This window comes from Hemiscyllium ocellatum, chromosome 5 (genome assembly GCF_020745735.1).
Source record: "Hemiscyllium ocellatum isolate sHemOce1 chromosome 5, sHemOce1.pat.X.cur, whole genome shotgun sequence".
Taxonomy (NCBI): Eukaryota; Metazoa; Chordata; class Chondrichthyes; order Orectolobiformes; family Hemiscylliidae; genus Hemiscyllium; species Hemiscyllium ocellatum.
The window spans coordinates 97,125,722-97,144,114 of NC_083405.1; the positions used below are offsets into that span (position 1 = coordinate 97,125,722).

Here is an 18,393-nt window from a genome sequence, read left to right on the forward strand (position 1 = left end):
TAGGTCAGCATGGACAAGTTGGACCAAAGGGTCTGTTTCTGTGCTGTATATCTCTAAGTGTCTAAGACTCAAAACATCCTGTGCAAAAATCATAGCTTTTCACCTTACTGCTACTGAGGCATTCTCGTCCTGAACTGATTACAATTCCAGAAATGTTATAGCACTCCAATTAGTAGCTTCCAAAACAGTCTTTTAGATCCTGATAAGACCAGCTTTTCTCCTGATGTCAGCTAATCCTTTCAGATACTGCTTTATACACAAAGTAAATAAAAGCCGTGGAGTTTTAAAATCTCAGCTATTTGAAGCCAATTTCATGCTGTGAAATTCAGGAAACTTTGAACTGGTTTCTGCAGCTACTTAAATAACTTCCACCGTTGATGGAAAACTTCTAACTGAGTCAGACTCATGAAGCCCTCTGTTATCTCTGTCATTTCAAATATAGCAAAAGTCACCATGGAAGAATAGCTGGCCCTGATAAAACACATCAGAGAGGTTTCAACCACAGAACTGTCAATCAAAATGAGACACTCAAAGAGTCTTCAGGTTCTGTTTGCAATGGTTCAATCATTTCTCGGACCCATCAGGCAGTCTGTGTGATTATGTGTGTTGAGACAACTATCAAGATGATGGGCTTTTGAAAGCTTGGGAATCCAATACACACAATGCATTGTAAAACTGAACCCAGTAATTCACATAAACTCCTCGATCATCTGATTTAACCCTGAAAATTCTCTTGCAATGTACCTTTTACCTATCTTATGCCTCCAAAATCCATGTAATTCATGGCAGTGTGGCAGCAAGAAAACCAGTGGCAACCTCTTTGCATCGCAATAAGCTGCACTATTGTTTTCTTAAAAGGTCTCTCGCCTAATGTTTTGCATTTGGTTTCATAGATATTGTATTGCTTGTATTTCATGAAATCTTAGAGAGTTATTAAAGCATAAAGAGACATTTTTCTGATCTGTAACATGATGAATACAGGGTGTGCAGAACAGAGAAGCAAGTGCAGACCCTTAGTGCTAGGCATCTGCTTTCTTTAGTGCACAGCAAGCATTACTAATGAAACATTTCTATTGGATCAGGATTATATGGCCATTTTTCTGAGCAATAGATATTGAGTTACGAGATTTTGACAAAGAGCCTTCCAGAAATGTGTATTCACTTGTATTTTTACAAAATATAGACGACTTTGTCTGTGCATTAATGAGCTTTACTTCAATAGTGCAGGACTTGGTGGAACCACCTAGACAGTAGGCTGCCTTAGATCTGGTAATGTGTAATGAGATCACATCAATTAACGATCTTACCATAAAGGATCCTGTAGGAAACAGTGACCATAACATGAAGCTTGGAAGAACATGGCCTGCCTGCCACCTAGCTGTTCACCTATAAATAATCTCACGTTTGCAGTGGTGAAGGAAGCCCGGGTAGCTCACCTGCTCACCCACCCTTGGACTTATTAATGGTCACTTGGAGACATTAATCACAAATGCTTGCTGTGTTCTTTCAGCCTCATGCCCTGTGGGGGCAGCTTATTCTTGTTCCCATTTCTTATGGTCTCATTAACGGTCACCCTCCCCCTGTTACTACTTTATCTGTGATAGTGGGAGGCCACACCATGTAGGAAACCTGGTATCATTAGCATTTGCTTTAGCTGTTATACTGCTGTTGGAGGAGAGTACTGACTTTGAGAGTCAATTGTGTCAATCGAAGGTACACCGTACCCACCCAAGGTCATCATTCCCTTTAACTCTCCCCCTTCACCCTCTCAAATCCATATTTACCCAGACTCTTCATTCTCCTCAATGGGTCCTGCCAGCCAGTGCTCCACCAGTGCCTTCAGTTCAGCCTCCATTAGCTCCTTCTCATGGGGGCCTAGCAGTGGACCCAGACATTACTCAAATCTGAAGCTGCAGGGACTACGCCGCAATATCCGATTAGCTGAGAGCTCTTCCAAAACTGGACTTTCTCCACATATGGAGGTGGAAGTCTTGCTTTAAGCCACTGAATATTCAATGGCTGCAGGACATAAAGTAGGAGTTATTTACATATTTACTCCAAGACTAGCTACAGAGTATATGTTAAAAAAACTATATCACTGCACTATCGGCTCAATTAGACCTGAACCCTGTGGCCTCGAAGGTTGAAGATGCTTGATCTCTCTTACCACACCTTGCAAATGAAGTTTGTTAAAGTTCACACATATAATTATGAAATATATTCACAACTTCGGACAAATTACATCACTACTGACTCTTCACCCGGCTCCTTCATTGGAACTGTCCTCCCTCGAAAGTTAAAATAAATTGCTTATTTTCATGTTGGAAAACTCACTGGTGGAATGTCCCAGGATTCGGTACTGGTACCACAACTATTTACAAGTTGTATGAATTAGTTGGATGGAGGGATGAAGTATGTTGTAGCCAAATATTTTGACAGTAGAATGTTAAGTGTGAAAGCATGTTGTAAGGAGAATACAAAGAATCTATAAAGGCATGTAGATAGATGAAATGGGTAGGGCATAGAACAACAGTTGAAACTAGCTGTTCCATATTGCTGCAATGCAGCAGTAACACGAAGAACAATGAGTACAGGGATAGGCCCTTCAGCCCGTGAAACCTGCACCAACACATGTTGCCTTTCTAAAGTGGTGTATTCCACCAGCAGGACACTGCCATCAAGCTAAAAAGATGTTCTCTCTGACAAACAATTAACTGATGTGGTGAATGGATTCTAGTGCTGATGTGATGCTCATCATGTAGGCTGTGTGCTCCAAAGATTAATGGGTCAGGCAAGGAACTGACTGCATTGAAACATTATCACCTATCAGTCTGATGACATGAAGAGAACAATGAGTTCAAAAGGTTAATCATAATGGTATTTTGGGCTTTCACTTGGAACCTTTCTTCTGACTTTGTAACTATTTAAATTGTAATGTTACTTCATCTTTCCTCAGATTTCAGATATTTTCAAGAATTGTGTAATTGTTCTTCTTTTCCACCTTTAACTTTCCTGGACAAGTAAACAGACTGGAGCATTGATTCTGGGCCTGTGTGGAAGCCAGGGCTTCAGAGAGGGAGATGCATAGGGTGCTTATCACTGTGGGCCCTCTGTTTGGGAGGCTTGGGCAGCACTGCCAATATCCCAAGAGGCCTCACTTTTACATGATGGACACTGTACTGTGGAAAAAAGCTGAATTATGCAAGATCAGATTCCGTTGAAGTGAACACCCGTGTCCACATGATCTTTTATTTTGACAGCCAGTTGCATCCTGGGTGATGTTTCCACATCCTTCTAAGGCTGCATGCTAGGGCTACTGCACGGGGGCTGGTCCACTAAAGGTTTTACGGGATGTTTTAAGAGTACACTTTACCTCACGGTCAATTGAAAGAGCTTTACCTGAACTTGGCAGACGATGCAGGTGAACTTGTGACATTTTATGCATTTTATTCCATGTGCAGGGAGATGCTCTATTGTCCCAGACCCATGTGTCGAACTCAGGTTCCATTCTCATTCTGCATGTTTGGACTTGCTGAGATGACTTGATAAACAAAGAGGCAACCGGATGCCACAAAAGCAAAAGCAACCTTCTTTTTTATTTGTTCATCCACAGAATCAGATATCACTGGCTAGAAGAGCATTTATTGTCCATCCCTAATTGGCAGTTAAGAGTCAGCCACATTTTTGAGAGTCTGGAGTCACATGTAGGCCAGACCAAATAAGTTTCCTTCCTAAAGGACATTAATGAACTAGTTTTTCCTTCAATGGCTTTAGTCTTTTAATTCCAGACATTTGTTGTATTCAAATTCCACCATCTGCCATGATGGAATTCAAACCTGGCTCCCCAGAACATTACCTGGATTTCTGGATTAATATGGAATGATAATACCACTAGGCCATCACCTTCCTGCCTGCACAGCCTGTGGAAACCCATTGTCGGATTCTTAGATCACAGTGAGAACATTCCTTACATTGCTCATGCAGTTTGATCATGTAGCGCTGTCAGTCTTACCATTTAGGAGAAATTGTGCCTGAAGGCATGAAATGCAATTTTAGATTGGCACACAGAGAACAAAACTGATGACCAATCTTTCTCCTGTACATCTCTGAATATACTCTCTAGAGCTAGAATGAAACAATATCTCTTTTTGGTAGCAAAAGGTATTCAGTAGGACTAGGAGGCAAGAAACCAAAGGAGGGCAAAGGCTTTCCTCGCATGTATTTTCTGATTTATTCTTTGGGTCATGCTTGGAGAAGAGTTGAGTGTCTTCAGTTGAATTTTCTATGGTTGGAAGAAAGGTAAAGCTGCCAAGAGTACATGCTCATTGATTCATTCTTGATGCAGAGACATTGAAAGCAAGGCTATAATTTATTAATCATCCACAGTCTGGAAAGTAATTTCAAAGTGCTTGTGCACAGAAACTTATTGGAATTGGGCCATGTAGTGGTCTACCTTCAATTGAAACAAGGTATATTACTGTGTTTCCACAGGCCATACAAAAAGGCAGTTAAAACAACTGTATTAGTGTGGGATTGGAGTTACATATAGATCTAGACCACATAAGGTTGTCAAGTTCCCTTTTCTGAAGGACAGCAGTGGGTCAGTTGTATTTTAAAGGCAATTTGGCATCTTTATGGTCTTTGGCTCCAGATTTGTTACACAGGAGTTGAAGTATTCCAGCTGCAGGGTAAAATTTAGAATCCTGTCTTGTGGATTACAAAATCTACTTGTATGAAAAGCAATAGCACAGTATTGCAGGTGAATTTGTTGGTGGTAGTTTAATATAATGTTTGTTATTTTTAACTTAGAATCAAAAGCGGTAATCATATGTCAATAAAATGTGTCCCTGTTACTTCAAGGTATTCTTATTTGTACATGGATTATGTTTGTGCTGCTTGTGATGATGGTAGATGATGGAATTTGAATTCAACACAAAATACGGAATTAAGAATCTGTCCATGACCATAAATCCATTGTCAATTGTTGGAAAAACCTATCTGGTTCACTAATGTCCTTTAGGGAAGAAAACTGTCATCCGTTCCTGGTCTGGCCTACCTGTGACTCCACACCCACAGCAAGTGGTTGATACTGAACTGCCCTCTGGGCAGTTAGGGATAGGCAATAAATGTTGGCCTAGCAGCAATGCCTGTTTCCCATGAATGAATTTTTAATAAGTCTTTTGCAAGTTAATGCATGGAGTCAGGTTCAAAGAAGTGGAGTTTGTTGCATAACTGGAATGAACAACTTGTATAGTTATCTAACAAAGCCATGGTTGTCTATTGTACTAAAATCTGAGGTTTCAATTGGCTCTTTAGATGGAATCGAGTATTAAAGCTGATGTTTTGCTAAACCTATATAAAATCATTCTATCCTACTATGTTTCCCAATTCTGGTCACCAGAAATATGTGAAGTAAGGGAAACAGTGTTGTGGATGTGGAAAAGCGCTTAGAAGTAATAGATGCACATTTTCCCTGGCCCTGATGAAACCTGCTCTATATTTAGCAGTAGATGATTCTCTGATTTTTCTTTCCCATTTATGAGATAGCAGTCAGTTTCCACTGTGGGTCACAGTGCAGCAAAATGATTAACAACAGGAATTCACTGGTTTTTGGTGCAAAATTACCAATAATTCTGTATATTCACAAAACAATTATGCAACTATGATCACCTTTCTGTTTATATTTTATGTTTCTTCTGTGCTGTAACTTTCTATTGTTTCATATTTCTATGGTTTCACAAATCCTGGGTGAATTTATGAGACTTGATCTTCAGAGGGAGAGTTTGCCGCAACATAGGCAGAACCTTATGAAGGAGACAGGGGTCTTGATCCGCCGTTTGGAGAGCCAGCAAAGCATCCAGTATTGCACTTTTTGGGAGTGCTCACTGCATCCTTTCCACTTAAACATTTGACCGATTAGTGGTTGACTTACCTCCAGGAAAAGGACCTCTCCTTTTGAGTTGGAGCTTATTCTCCACAATAAGGAGCAGCACTCCGTAAGCTAGTGCTTTCAAATAAACGTGTTGGACTATAATCTGGTGTTGTATGATTATTTGTCTCCTTTTGAGAGCAGCGCCATTCGGATGTTAGTGGCTGGTGGTGGTAACAGATCCATCTGAGCAAGCTTCCTAAATCAGAAAGAAAGCAGGAAAATGGCTGATACCTGTCCATCACCCTGCTCCTTAATTCAGTGATCCCTACCCCTCTCTTGAATCAGTATCACCAAACCTGGCATGGGATTCTGCCTGCTCTTGGAGCTGAACTGAAATGAATATATTAAATTAATTCCAAGCATTCATACAAATACTGAATGCTTCAAGAATTGTGACAATTATTTCATTTGTGTGAGAAAAGGATGACATTTTCTGCTCATTACAGACCAAACCAACAGAAAATGAATCAGAATGACACTAAAGGGTGCTATAGAATTGGAGGAATAGTCCATTGATTTGCAAGTAAATAATTTGGAACAGTGGATTTTCTTTCACTCTTTTCACCATATTCAATGCATGTGAGTTCATTGCTCATTGGCTTTGTTACAAGTGATCTAATGTTAATCAGAATGAGCACTGATTTTATCCATTCTTAAATTGCAGAGTTTTGAAGGTTTTCCTCTCACGGACTGCACAACGAGTCCCTTACATGACCAGCTGGAGAGTGGTGAGGATGTTAGGAATCATTCTGCTGATCGTCTGCTGGTTCTTAATCTCATGGACATCTGCTGTGTGTGAGAATTTGGACAGGAATGTTTCATTAATTGTTCAGGGACAAACTGCAGATGGCCTGAAGTTCAATATGTGCCTGCTGGACCGCTGGGACTACATGATGGCCATTGGTAGGTCTGAATTTGAATACAAAACACATAAAATATGTCATTGTACTAGAACTACTCAAACTCTGGTTTGCTCACTTTATAATATGTCATTGTGCATGTATAGGAGAAAGTGAGGACTGCAGATGCTGGAGATCAGAGCTGAAAAATGTGTTGCTGGAAAAGCTCAGCAGGTCAGGCAGCATCCAAAGAGCAGGAGAATCGATGTTTCAGGCATAAGCTTCCTGAAGAAGGGCTTATGCCCGAAAAATTGATTCTCCTGCTCCTTGGATGCTGCCTGACCCATTGTGCATGTATATAAAACTTTACATATGCATGCATAAGAATTACAAGCAATGCCATAAAGTGTATTCTTAACAGTGATCTGAAGGCTATAAAAATCATAGACATAATGGAATTACTTGTTGTTGTACATCATTGTATATCAGTTATATTTTTCTTGCCACACAAATTTCCATTAGTGTAGTAACGATTCCATCAGTGACCTGGTGCCTGCTGTAAATAAGCAAGAAAACATAATTGAATTAATTGCAACTGGACAACAGGCAGGAGTTTATTAGGTTTCTAATGGCTTGTGCCTGAGTTTCAATGAATAGGCCAATTAATAGGACACCAAACAGACCCTTCCAGGCTGCAGTGGATTGAGACGACTGGGAAAATAGCAGTCAGCCACCTTGAGAAACATGTCCCTGCCGTTACAATCATTGCTCAGGGGCAGGTCGGATGTGGATTGGACATTTGCTACAGCAGGATGAAGGATGGGGTTGGGGGGGCAGCTCCCAATTAGGGCAATGTTTAAGATCATTTCTCTAATGGCAGAGTGGCCCCTCAACTGTATGGTGAGGGCAACAAGCCCCAAAAATGCAGCCTCCCTCCAGTGACTTGCAGGGTTTTCAGAGCTCAGTATTCCAGATTTCTTTACTGGGCCTTCCAGAGGAAGGGAAGATCTCCTCCACTGCCCCAACAATGCTTCAGATGGGATCTCTTCAGTGCAGCAGACACGTCCTGCTCAATATTAACCTCATGCTTCTGAGGAGGCCTTGTGATGAGGCATCTCTGTCGTTCACAGTTTCAGAAAGTTTCTCCTTGCTGAGAAACAGTTCCAGCTTCACATTTTGAATAGGGGAATTCCCATGGGCCATGCCACATGGTGGTACCTCAACTGGAGGACTCTGGAAACCACAAAAACTATGTGAGCTACTGAACGAACTTTGGATGCTTGGGAAACACAAGCAGAAACAGGCTTCTTTAATGCTAGGATTCTCGAGCTGTGCTGATAAATTTTAACTCAAACATCAAGTTCATAAATTGCAGACTTATGACAGGGTAGAAATCAATACAACTCATTTGTGAAGGTTGCTTCCAGCAGTGAAAAATGTGTTCATTGAAGGATTGCACTGTGTCAGGTAACTCACAGCTGCTTACCTGTTTATTGTTATGGTTCTGCACAACGTTCTTAAGGCCTATTGTAGAAATACTTCAGGGGTGTACTATCTTTATCTGTATTTATAATAAATATAAATCTAGAAATAAATCATTCCTTTGCTAGGGTATATCAAAAGTATATAAAGGTGACCTGATAAAGATTTATAAAATCATGAAGGGTATATACAGGGTTAACAGTAGGTGTTTTTTTTCCCCTCAGATGGGGGATTTTGAGAGTGGATGCATAATTTTAAGGTGAGAGGAGAAAGATTTTAAAAAGAAACGAGGAGCAACTTTTTTTACAGAGGGTGGTTCGTGTGTGGAATGAACTTCCTGAGGAAGTTGGGGATTTGAGCGTAGTTACAATGTTTGAAAGACACTTGGATAAGTACATGAAAGGAGGGTTTAGAGGGACATGGGTCAGGAGCAGGCAGGTGGAACTAGTTTAGTTTGGGATTATGTTCAGCATGGACTAGTTGAACTAGTGTCTGCTTCTGTGCTGTATGACTCTAAGGTATTCATAATAAATTAATTTGCTCTCTGCAGATTTCCACTGCTCTCTTCCACCACAATGTCTTCAATCTACAACTCAAGACTAATTTGCCACATTCCCATCTCCATACAGTTTCCCCACTGCCCACACTTTCATCCCTAGTGCAGGTTTAACTGCTGTGGCCGTCCCCCATGAGCTCCCCACCTGACTGAACCAGCCAGTCAATCCCGAGCTGGCCTTGGGGTAGGGAATAATCAATAACTGGGATTAGACCTCGGCACTGTGTGTGTGTGTGTGTGTGTGTGTGTGTGTGTGCGCGGATCCTGAACTGAGGGTTTCTGATCAAACTGTTCCCTGCTCTACACTCACATCCCTTTCTTACACCCCTTTTTCCTCCTTGAACATGCTCCGTAAAACCTCTGGCCTAGCATTTGGTCGACTAACCCAATATATGGTTCCATCTTGTACTTTGTTTTATAATGTGCCTGTGAAGCTTCTTAAAAATGTTCCATTAAGTTCATTATGCTACATAAATATATGCTGTAGTTGTTCAAAATAATGAATGACTTCCACCAAGCAACAAACAAATACTGATTACCAAAGGCCAAAAGATTGGGAATGAAGGACAAAGACTTAAAGTAATTGGCAGAAGTGCAGAGGCAACATGAGGAGCATCAAGTTATTGAGATCTGGAATGCATTGCCTGAAAGGCCAGTGGAAGGAGATTCATTCATAACTTTTAAAGAGAATTGGATAAATACTTTAAAGAAGAATTTACAAGGTTTTGTGAAAAGCAAATGGAAGATTAATTGGATAGTTCCATCAAAGACTCGACACAATCAAGATGAGCTTGCTTTATGGTATCATTTAATGATCTACTGAATAAATACCCATTCATTTTATTGGAAATTTAATAGCACTAACGAATTTTCGTAAGATTTCTAGACTTGGATCAATTTTTTTAAAAATCTCATACTTCAGAAGTTGCGAAATGTAACAGCTAAAGAAAATGCAACGGAGGAAAAACTATAGTGGCCCAGAAGGCCAGATCCAATTTCGCCAAAGTTTGAAACAAAATCAGATATTGCTGGAAAATCTCAAAAGTTCATGCAAATCTGAAGAAGGGTCAATTTACATAAAATAATAATTCTGCTTTCTCTCTCCAGATGCTTCTCGGTCTGCTTAGTTTCTCCAGCAATTTCTGATTTCATTTCTGATTTCCAGCATCTGCAATTCTTTGTTTTTTTTTGTTTAGCCAAAGGTTGACTCACTTGACCTCCTGAGAGAGACAGTCAATCACAGATAACCTTTTGGGAAAAATAAATCTGCCTGAAATTTCTACCTGACTACAAAAGCTGTTTGCCAATCCGACAAGCCACAATTAGCATCTCTGAACAGCAGAATTGTAACAATGATACATCAATATTTTCAGCAGCACGTGAACCATGATATTCAGCAAAACATAGAGCATAGAACATAGAACAGTACAGCACAGAACAGACCCTTCAACCCACGATGTTGTGCCGACCATTGATCCTCATGTAAGGTAAACATAGTGTATGAACCCTCAAATTTCTGTGACCAGCAGTCTCTTAAATGTCCCCAATGACCTCGCTTCGACAACTGCTGCTGGCAAGCATTCCATGCTCTCACAACTCTCTGTGTAAAGAACCCACCTCTGACATCCTCTCTATGCTTTCCACCAAACAGCTTAAAACTATGACCCCTCCTGCTAACAATTTCTGCCCTGGGAAAAAGTGTCTGGCTATCAACTCTATCTATGCCTGTCATTATCTTGCACACCTCAATCAGGTCTCCTCTCTTCCTTTTTTTTTCCAATGAAAAAAGTCCGAGCTCAGTCAACCTGTCTTCATAAGATAAGCCCTCCATTCCAGGCAGCATCCCGGTAAACCTCCTCTGAACCTTCTCCAAAGCATCCACATCTTTCCTAAAATAGGTCAACCAGAACTGGATGCAGTATTCCAAGTGCAGCCTAACCAAAGTTTTATAGAGCTGCAACAAGATCTCATGGCTCTTAAACTCAATCCCCCTGTTAATGAAAGCCAAAATACCATATGCTTTCTTAACAACCCTGTCCATTTGGGTGGCCATTTTAAGGGATCTATGTATCTGCACACCAAGATCCCGCTGTTCCTCCACACTGCCAAGAATCCTGTCTTTAATCCTGTACACACCTTTCAAGTTCGACCTTCCAAAATGCATCACTTCGCATTTATCCAGATTGAACTCCATCTGCCACCTCTCAGTCCATCTTTGTATCCTATCAATGTCACTCTGCAGCCTACAACAGCCCTCTATACTGTCAACAACACCTCCAACTTTTATGTTGTCTGCAACTTGCTAACCCATCCTTCAATCCTCTCATCCATGTCATTAATAAAAATTACAAGGATTAGAGCCCGAGAACAGAGCCCTATGGAACACCACTCACCACTGACTTCCAGGCAGAATACTTTCCTTCCACTACCACTCGCTGTCTTCTGTCGACCAGCCAATTCTGTAACCAGACAGCTAAATTTCCCTGTATCCCATTCCTCTTGACCTTCTGAACGAGCCTACCATGGAGAACTTTATCAAATGTCTTGCTGAAGCCCATATACACCACATCCACTGCTCGACCCTCATCAACTGCATTTAATCAAGCCATGCTCTTCCAGATGGTCATAAATCCTATCCCTCAGAATCCTTTCAACACCTTGCAGACGACAGACGTGAGACTGACTAGTCTGTAATTGCCGGGGATTTCCCTATTTCCTTTCTTGAAGAGAGGAATTACATTTGCTTCCCTCCAGTCCCCAGGTACGACTCCAGTGGAGAGCGAGGATGCAAAGATCTTCGCAAGTGGCGAAGCAATCACATTTCTCACTTCCCAAAGCAGCCGAGGACAAACCTGGTCTGGCCCTGGTGACTTGTCAATCTTAATGTTTGTCAAAATTTTCAGCACGTCAGCTTCCTCAATCTCTATCCATTCCAGCATGCTTACCTGCTCCTCAATGGTTTCATTCGCTACAATGTCCTTTTCTTTAGTAAAGACAGAAGGAAAAAACTTGTTTAGGGTTTCCCCTACCTTCTCAGACTCTATACACAAGATCCCTATGCTATCCCTGATCAGCTCTACTCTTTCTTTGATCATTCTCTTATTCCTCACATATGTGTAAAATACCTTTGGATTCTCCCTAATCCTTCCTGCCAAGCCTTTTTCGTGCCTCCTCCTGGCTCTCCTCAGACAATTTTTGAGCTCCTTCCTCGCCTCCCTGTAATCCTCTAGAGCTGAGCATGACCCTTGCTTCCTCCACCTTACGTAAGCTGCCTTCTTTCTTTTGACGAGAAGCTCCTGGTGTTGTGATGTTGTGGCCATAACAGAGATGTGGGGTTCTCAGGGGCAGGAATGGTTGCTGGATGTTCCAGGGTTTAGAACATTTAAAAAGAATAGGGAGGGGGGGAAAAGAGGAGGGTGTGTAGCACTACTAGTCAGAGAGGGTATCACAGCTACAGAAGTTATCATTATTGAGGAAGGTCTGCCTACTGAGTCAGTATGGGTGGAAATTAGGAACAGTAAGGGAGCAGTCACCTCGTCAGGGTTTACTACAGGCCCCCCATTAGCAGCAGGGAGATTGAAGAAAGCATAGGTTGGCATATTTTGGATAAGTGTGAATGTAGTAGGGTTGTTGTAATGGGTGACTTTAACTTTCCCCAATATTGATTGGAACCTCCTTCGAGCAGATGGTTTGGAAGGAGCTGTTTTTGTAAGGTGTATTCAGGAGGGTTTCCTAACTCAGTACGTTGACAGGCCGATGAGGGGAGAGGCCATTTTGTATTTGGTACTCAACAATGAGCCGGGGCAGGTGTCAGATCTTGCTGTGGGAGAGCATTTTGGTAATAGTGACCACAACTGCCTCACATTCTACATAACTATGGAGAAGGAAAGAAGCAGGCACAATGGGAGATATTTAATTGGGGAAAAGGAAACTATGATGCTATCAGACGTGAGTTGGGAAGCATGGACTGGGAGCAATTGTTCCATGGAAAGGGCACTATTGACATGAGGAGACTGTTTAAGGAACAGTTGTTGCGAGTGATGCATAAATGTGTTCCTCTGAGACAGGCAAGAAGGAGTAAGACAAAGGAACCTTGGGACCATCTCAGTTCCTCCTTTTGTTACTACTTTTCAATTGTGTTCTTCACCAAATATTTATCTTGCACCTTCACCCAAAGACTAAAACAAGGTAATCTTAACAGTGTCATTGATATTACCATTTCTTGTAGGTGTCTAGTCTGCAGAAACTAAAAACAAACACGCACGCGCGCACGCACACACACACACACACACACACACACACACACACACACACACACACACACACACACACACACACACACACACACCTGTTGTGTGTGTACTTGCACCACATAGATTGCACTGATTCAGGAAAGCAGTTCACGACCACCATCTCATGAAAGACTAAAATAAGTTGCTACTTATGAAAAAATTAATTGACAGATATTTACGATATACCTGTACTGATTATTTTAATCGGAATGGCCACATGGTTTCCTCAGAGATGCTCATGCTCCATTGCTGTAATCTCAATGAAAGAAAAGCATAAATCTGACTTACATTTGCAAATGGGGTATCCATGGTACTCCAACTGTAGTCCATTTGACTCCTCAAGCTTGCTCCATCATTTAATATGATCATGGCTGATCTGAGTGTAACCACAAATCAATGTTCGTGCCTATAGACAATAACCTTCCACCCTTGTGCTTCCCAAGATTCTACTCATTACTGCCTTAAAAATATTCAGACATTGCTTGCTCTGCTATTTCAACAAGAGCTCTAATGTCAGTTTATCATCTTCTGAATAAATTTATAGTATCTTATTTCAACTTAAAATTAAAAGACTGACAGATGATCAATCGAGAACTGTTTTCTAACAATTCAATACTTACAATACTTTGTAAATAAGTATATCCAAATTCTCTTTTTTCTCTGCTAAAAAGCCACTCTAGCAAATATACATGTTTACTTGACTCATGTGCCATGTTATTTGCATCAAATCTAACTTGACCTCACCTCTGGATCTGTACCACAGTCGAAAATTTAGCTAAGGCTAAATTGAAAGTGCTAAATGGGGCTGGACTAAAATAGTTGCAAGACCCAAGGACTGTGGCATGTTGTTTCTCAAGGAGGGTGCAGTGAGAAGCTGATGCCTGTCAGACTTCCACCAGCTGCTCACCAACTGAAAAGACAGGGAATTCAATGTGAGCAATGGACTGGAAGGAAGTATGAATGACTAGGGGAGCTAATGGGAAAGGAACCACTGAGGATTGCATTTTCCCCAGATATTCACTACAATGGTGGGCAGCACGGTGGCACAGTGATTAGCACTGCTGCCTCACAGCGCCAGAGACCCGGGTTCAGTTCCCGCCTCAGGCGACTGACTGTGTGGAGTTTGCACATTCTCCCCGTGTCTGCGTGGGTTTCCTCCGGGTGCTCCGGTTTCCTCCCACAGTCCAAAGATGTGTGGATCAGGTGAATTGGCCACGCTAAATTGCCCGTAGAGTTAGGTAAGAGGTAATGTAGGGGTATGGGTGAGTTGCGCTTCGGCGGGTCGGTGTGGACTTGTTGGGCCGAAGGGCCTGTTTCCACGCTGTAAGTAATCTAATCTAATCTAATGCCACCTGCAGACCTCAGTGATTCTTCTATCTCCCGTACTATGATATATCCCAGCATCTGAAAGCCTAAAGGAAATAACAGAGAATCAAGAGATTAAAGACAAAAACAAGAGGGGTTGAGGGAAGAGCAGTTGCGGAGAAGAGAAAGGGAAAAATAAAAATGGAAGAAAAGAGAAAGAATCAGAAAAATAACATGAGAAAAACCATACACATTGGTTTTCCACACTCTGTGCCATATCTCCAACACAATTTATTGCCTCCTGACATTTTTCATTTGGGTTGATTTTTGATTCATATTTTAGTTAAGAGTGAACTTTATGACAGCTGTAAGACTAGCAGATGTTCATTTGTCAATTGACTGCTTCCTCTGACGTTTCAACATACTGTTTTGCTCATTAGTTTTCTTGAATACTTTGTTCTTTTTATTGTAAAGTTTATGGTGGGCATGAATATTTAAAAGGTCATGGGGAAAAATATTAAAGGAAATGGATTAGCTTGAATAAATGCCCATTGTTCCTTCTGAGTAGGCGCTAATAGGTTTTATCTTGAATTGTTGCACAATCTGTGGGTGATGATCCTCCCAGGATGCGCTTACACAGGGTGTTCCTTTATTTTGACTCACTGACCATGAAGAAGTAATTATATTTGTGCAAGTTGGGTTGGCTTATGAATTGCCCTAATGGTTTTAATTCTTTGTCCTTCATGGTTTGCAGGGATTGCTGGAAAAGAAGGTTCTGTTACTAAGTTGCAGTAGCACAAGCTGTACATGGCACACATGTAGCTGCAGACAAGTGATAAGTGAAAGAGATGATCTTCAGCATAGTAGCAGGGCTTTCAGTTCAGTAGACTTCTCTGTCCTGCATGGTATTAAGCCTCTTTAGTGTTGAAGCATTGAACCCACAAATGCTCTGATACACAGATTCTCCCCTCCCCAAGGCAAATGCAAGCCAATAACTACCTGACATAAAAACTTCGCAGGTTCAATAGCTTTGAGAAGCTTTAGGACAGAATTACAGAAGCGTTATAGTGCAGGAGGCCAAATGACCCATTATATCTGAATCAGCACTTTATATTAGCATCATTTCTTTAGAGCAATCTCCTGTATTTTCGCCTTACCCTTCCCTTCATCCTTACTCCAGAAAATGATGCTAATTTGGAGTGCTGTTAGAAGTACAATGGGTCATTTGCCTAGAACATAGAACATAGAACAATACAGCACAGAACAGGCCCTTCGGCCCACGATGTTGTGCGAACATCTATCCTAGATTAAGCACCCATCCATGTACCTATCCAATTGCCGCTTAAAGGTCGTCAATGATTCTGACTCTACCACTGCCACGGGCAGCGCATTCCATGCCCTCACCACTCTCTGGGTAAAGAACCAGAGGCCTCTGGTACTATAAAACCTCCTGTACTCTGAAAGCTTTTCTCATATCTCGACTTGTTTCTTTAGCAAGTCACTTCAATTCTGTGCCCTCTCGTTCCATTTACAAGTAGGAGCATTTTGTCCTATTTACTCAATGAAGTCCCCTTGTGATTTTGAAAAACTGTCAAACCTTCTCTTAGCCTTCCTCTCTCCAGGCAGAACTGTCCCAACTTCTTTAACCTATGCTCATAACTGAATTTTCCTATTCTTAGAGCCTTTCTTGTAAATTGTTTCTGAACTCTCTCTAGTACGCTCCCATCCTTCCTATAATTTTGTGCCCAGAATTGTACCCAACACTCCTGCTGAAATCTAATGGGTTTTGCACAAGCTCAACATCACTTCCTTGCTCCTGTACACATTAGTAAAGAGAAGGATGATGTATGCTTTACAATCTTCATCTGCGCTGCCACCTTCAATGGTCTGTGCACATATGCATCCAGGCATGACTGCTCCTGCACTGAAAATGTGTTGCTGGAAAAGAACAGCAGGTCAGGCAGCATCCAAAGAGCAGGAGAATCGAAGTTTCGTGCATGAGCCCTTCTTCAGGAAGAAGTCGGGGCGGCACGGTGGCACAGTGGTTAGCACTGCTGCCTCACAGCGCCAGGGACCTGGGTTCAATTCCCACCTCAGGCGACTGACTGTGTGGAGTTTGCACGTTCTCCCCGTGTCTGCGTGGGTTTCCTCCGGGTGCTCCGGTTTCCTCCCACAGTCCAAAGATGTGCGGGTCAGGTGAATTGACCATGCTAAATTGCCCGTAGTGTTAGGTAAGGGGTATATGTAGGGGTATGGGTGGGTTGCGCTTCGGCGGGTCGGTGTGGACTTGTTGGGCCGAAGGGCCTGTTTCCACACTGTAAGTAATCTAATCTAAAAAAAGTCCTGAAGAAGGGGTCATGCCCGAAATGTCAATTCTCCTACGCTTCGGCGGGTCGGTGTGAATTTGTTGGGCCGAAGGGCCTGTTTCCACACTGTAAGTAATCTAATCTTTGGATGCTGCCTGACCTGCTGTGCTTTTCCAGCAACACATTTTCAGCTCTGATCTCCAGCATCTGCAGTCCTCACTTTCTCCTATGACTGCTTCTGCAGCCTGCTTTCAATTGCACTACTATTTTGTACAGTCTTTCAAAGTTTTTCCTAATGCATCACCTCATACTTCTCTGCATTATGCATCGTCTCCATCTATTAATCTAATCCACCAACTAGTCTGTGTCTTTTTGGAGGTTTACACTGTTCTCAGTTTACAATTCTTCTAAATTTTGCCATCTGTGAATTTTGCAATTGTCCCGCGCATATATATTAATAATTTGGATCCTTAATTGGAAAAGCAACGTCCCAATACAAGACATCCTCTACAACTATCTTGTAAATATCGTTACGTTCAGTATAATTGTTGCTGGTTACTCACAATTGTCAATCTCTCAGTCTCACATTCTTCCTGATCAAGGGCTTATGCTTGAAACGTCAATTCTCCTGTTCCTTGGATGCTGTCTGACCTGCTGTGCTTTTCCAGCACCACACTCCTCGATTCTGATCTCCAGCATCTGCAGTCCTCATTTTCTCCTAATCTCACATTACTACCAAGAAGTGATGTCAATAGTTCCAATTTAATTAGTGTCAATTTTAATCACTTGAAATGTCTCCACTAATCATACAAACACAGTACTCTTACAGTATAGCAAGTGACCAATTGGCCCATGTTGTCTGCAACAACTCTCCAAAATGAAGTGCACCTCATGCCACTCCCCCACCTTCTCCTTATAACCTTGCATATTTTTTCTTTTCGGGTGAGAATCCATTTCTCAGTTTGTGCATGTCAGCTCTGAATCACTCGCTATGTGAAACTGTTTCTGCTCGTGTCTCCATTGTTTCTTTCGCCAATTACTTTAAATCTGTGCCTTGTTGTTCAAGACCCTTTCACCACTGGGAATACTTCCAGTCTGCTCTATTTAAACCCTTCAATCTTCAATGACCCTATCAGATAATCTCTCAGCTTTACTTTCTGCAAAGAAAATAGTCCCACTTTTCCAATGTATCTGCAGAGCCCAAATTCTTGGAATTTTTCGAAAAAATATTTTCTGCATTTGTTTTAATAACTCAGTCTTATGTGAGTGAGATACCCAAAACTAGATGCAACTCCAGGTTGAGGTCAAACCAATCTCTTATGTAAGGTTTTCAGCCTCTTTGTTCTTGTACACCCTTCCCCTATTAATAAAGTCCGCAAATACTGTATGCTTCATTCATCTCTCTCTCAACCCATCCTGCCATCTTAACCAACATATGCATGGCTACATCCAGATCCTGGAAACTTTTAAAAATCATATTTATTTTGATAACAATGTTAGAAGCCAACCATGACTGACTCCCTTAAAAATTTCACCCTTTACATCGTCTGCTTTCTTTTGAAGAGACCTTGGATGACCCATCTTATAGCTCTATGTATTACTTTGACAGGGTTGTTTTAATCAACCTGTTTGGACATATCTGCAAATGTGTTGCTGGTCAAAGCACAGCAGGCCAGGCAGC

At 41.6% G+C, this 18,393-nt stretch overlaps 1 protein-coding gene across 1 annotated transcript in view; it reads left to right on the forward strand.

Moving 5' to 3' along the window:
• Positions 1–18,393, forward strand: part of gpr158a (G protein-coupled receptor 158a) — a 649,347-nt gene that overhangs the window by 530,783 nt on the left and 100,171 nt on the right. The window contains exon 7 of the mRNA XM_060825583.1: positions 6,597–6,835. Within this exon, the coding sequence (XP_060681566.1) occupies positions 6,597–6,835 (239 nt within the window). The remainder of the gene's footprint in view (positions 1–6,596; positions 6,836–18,393) is intronic.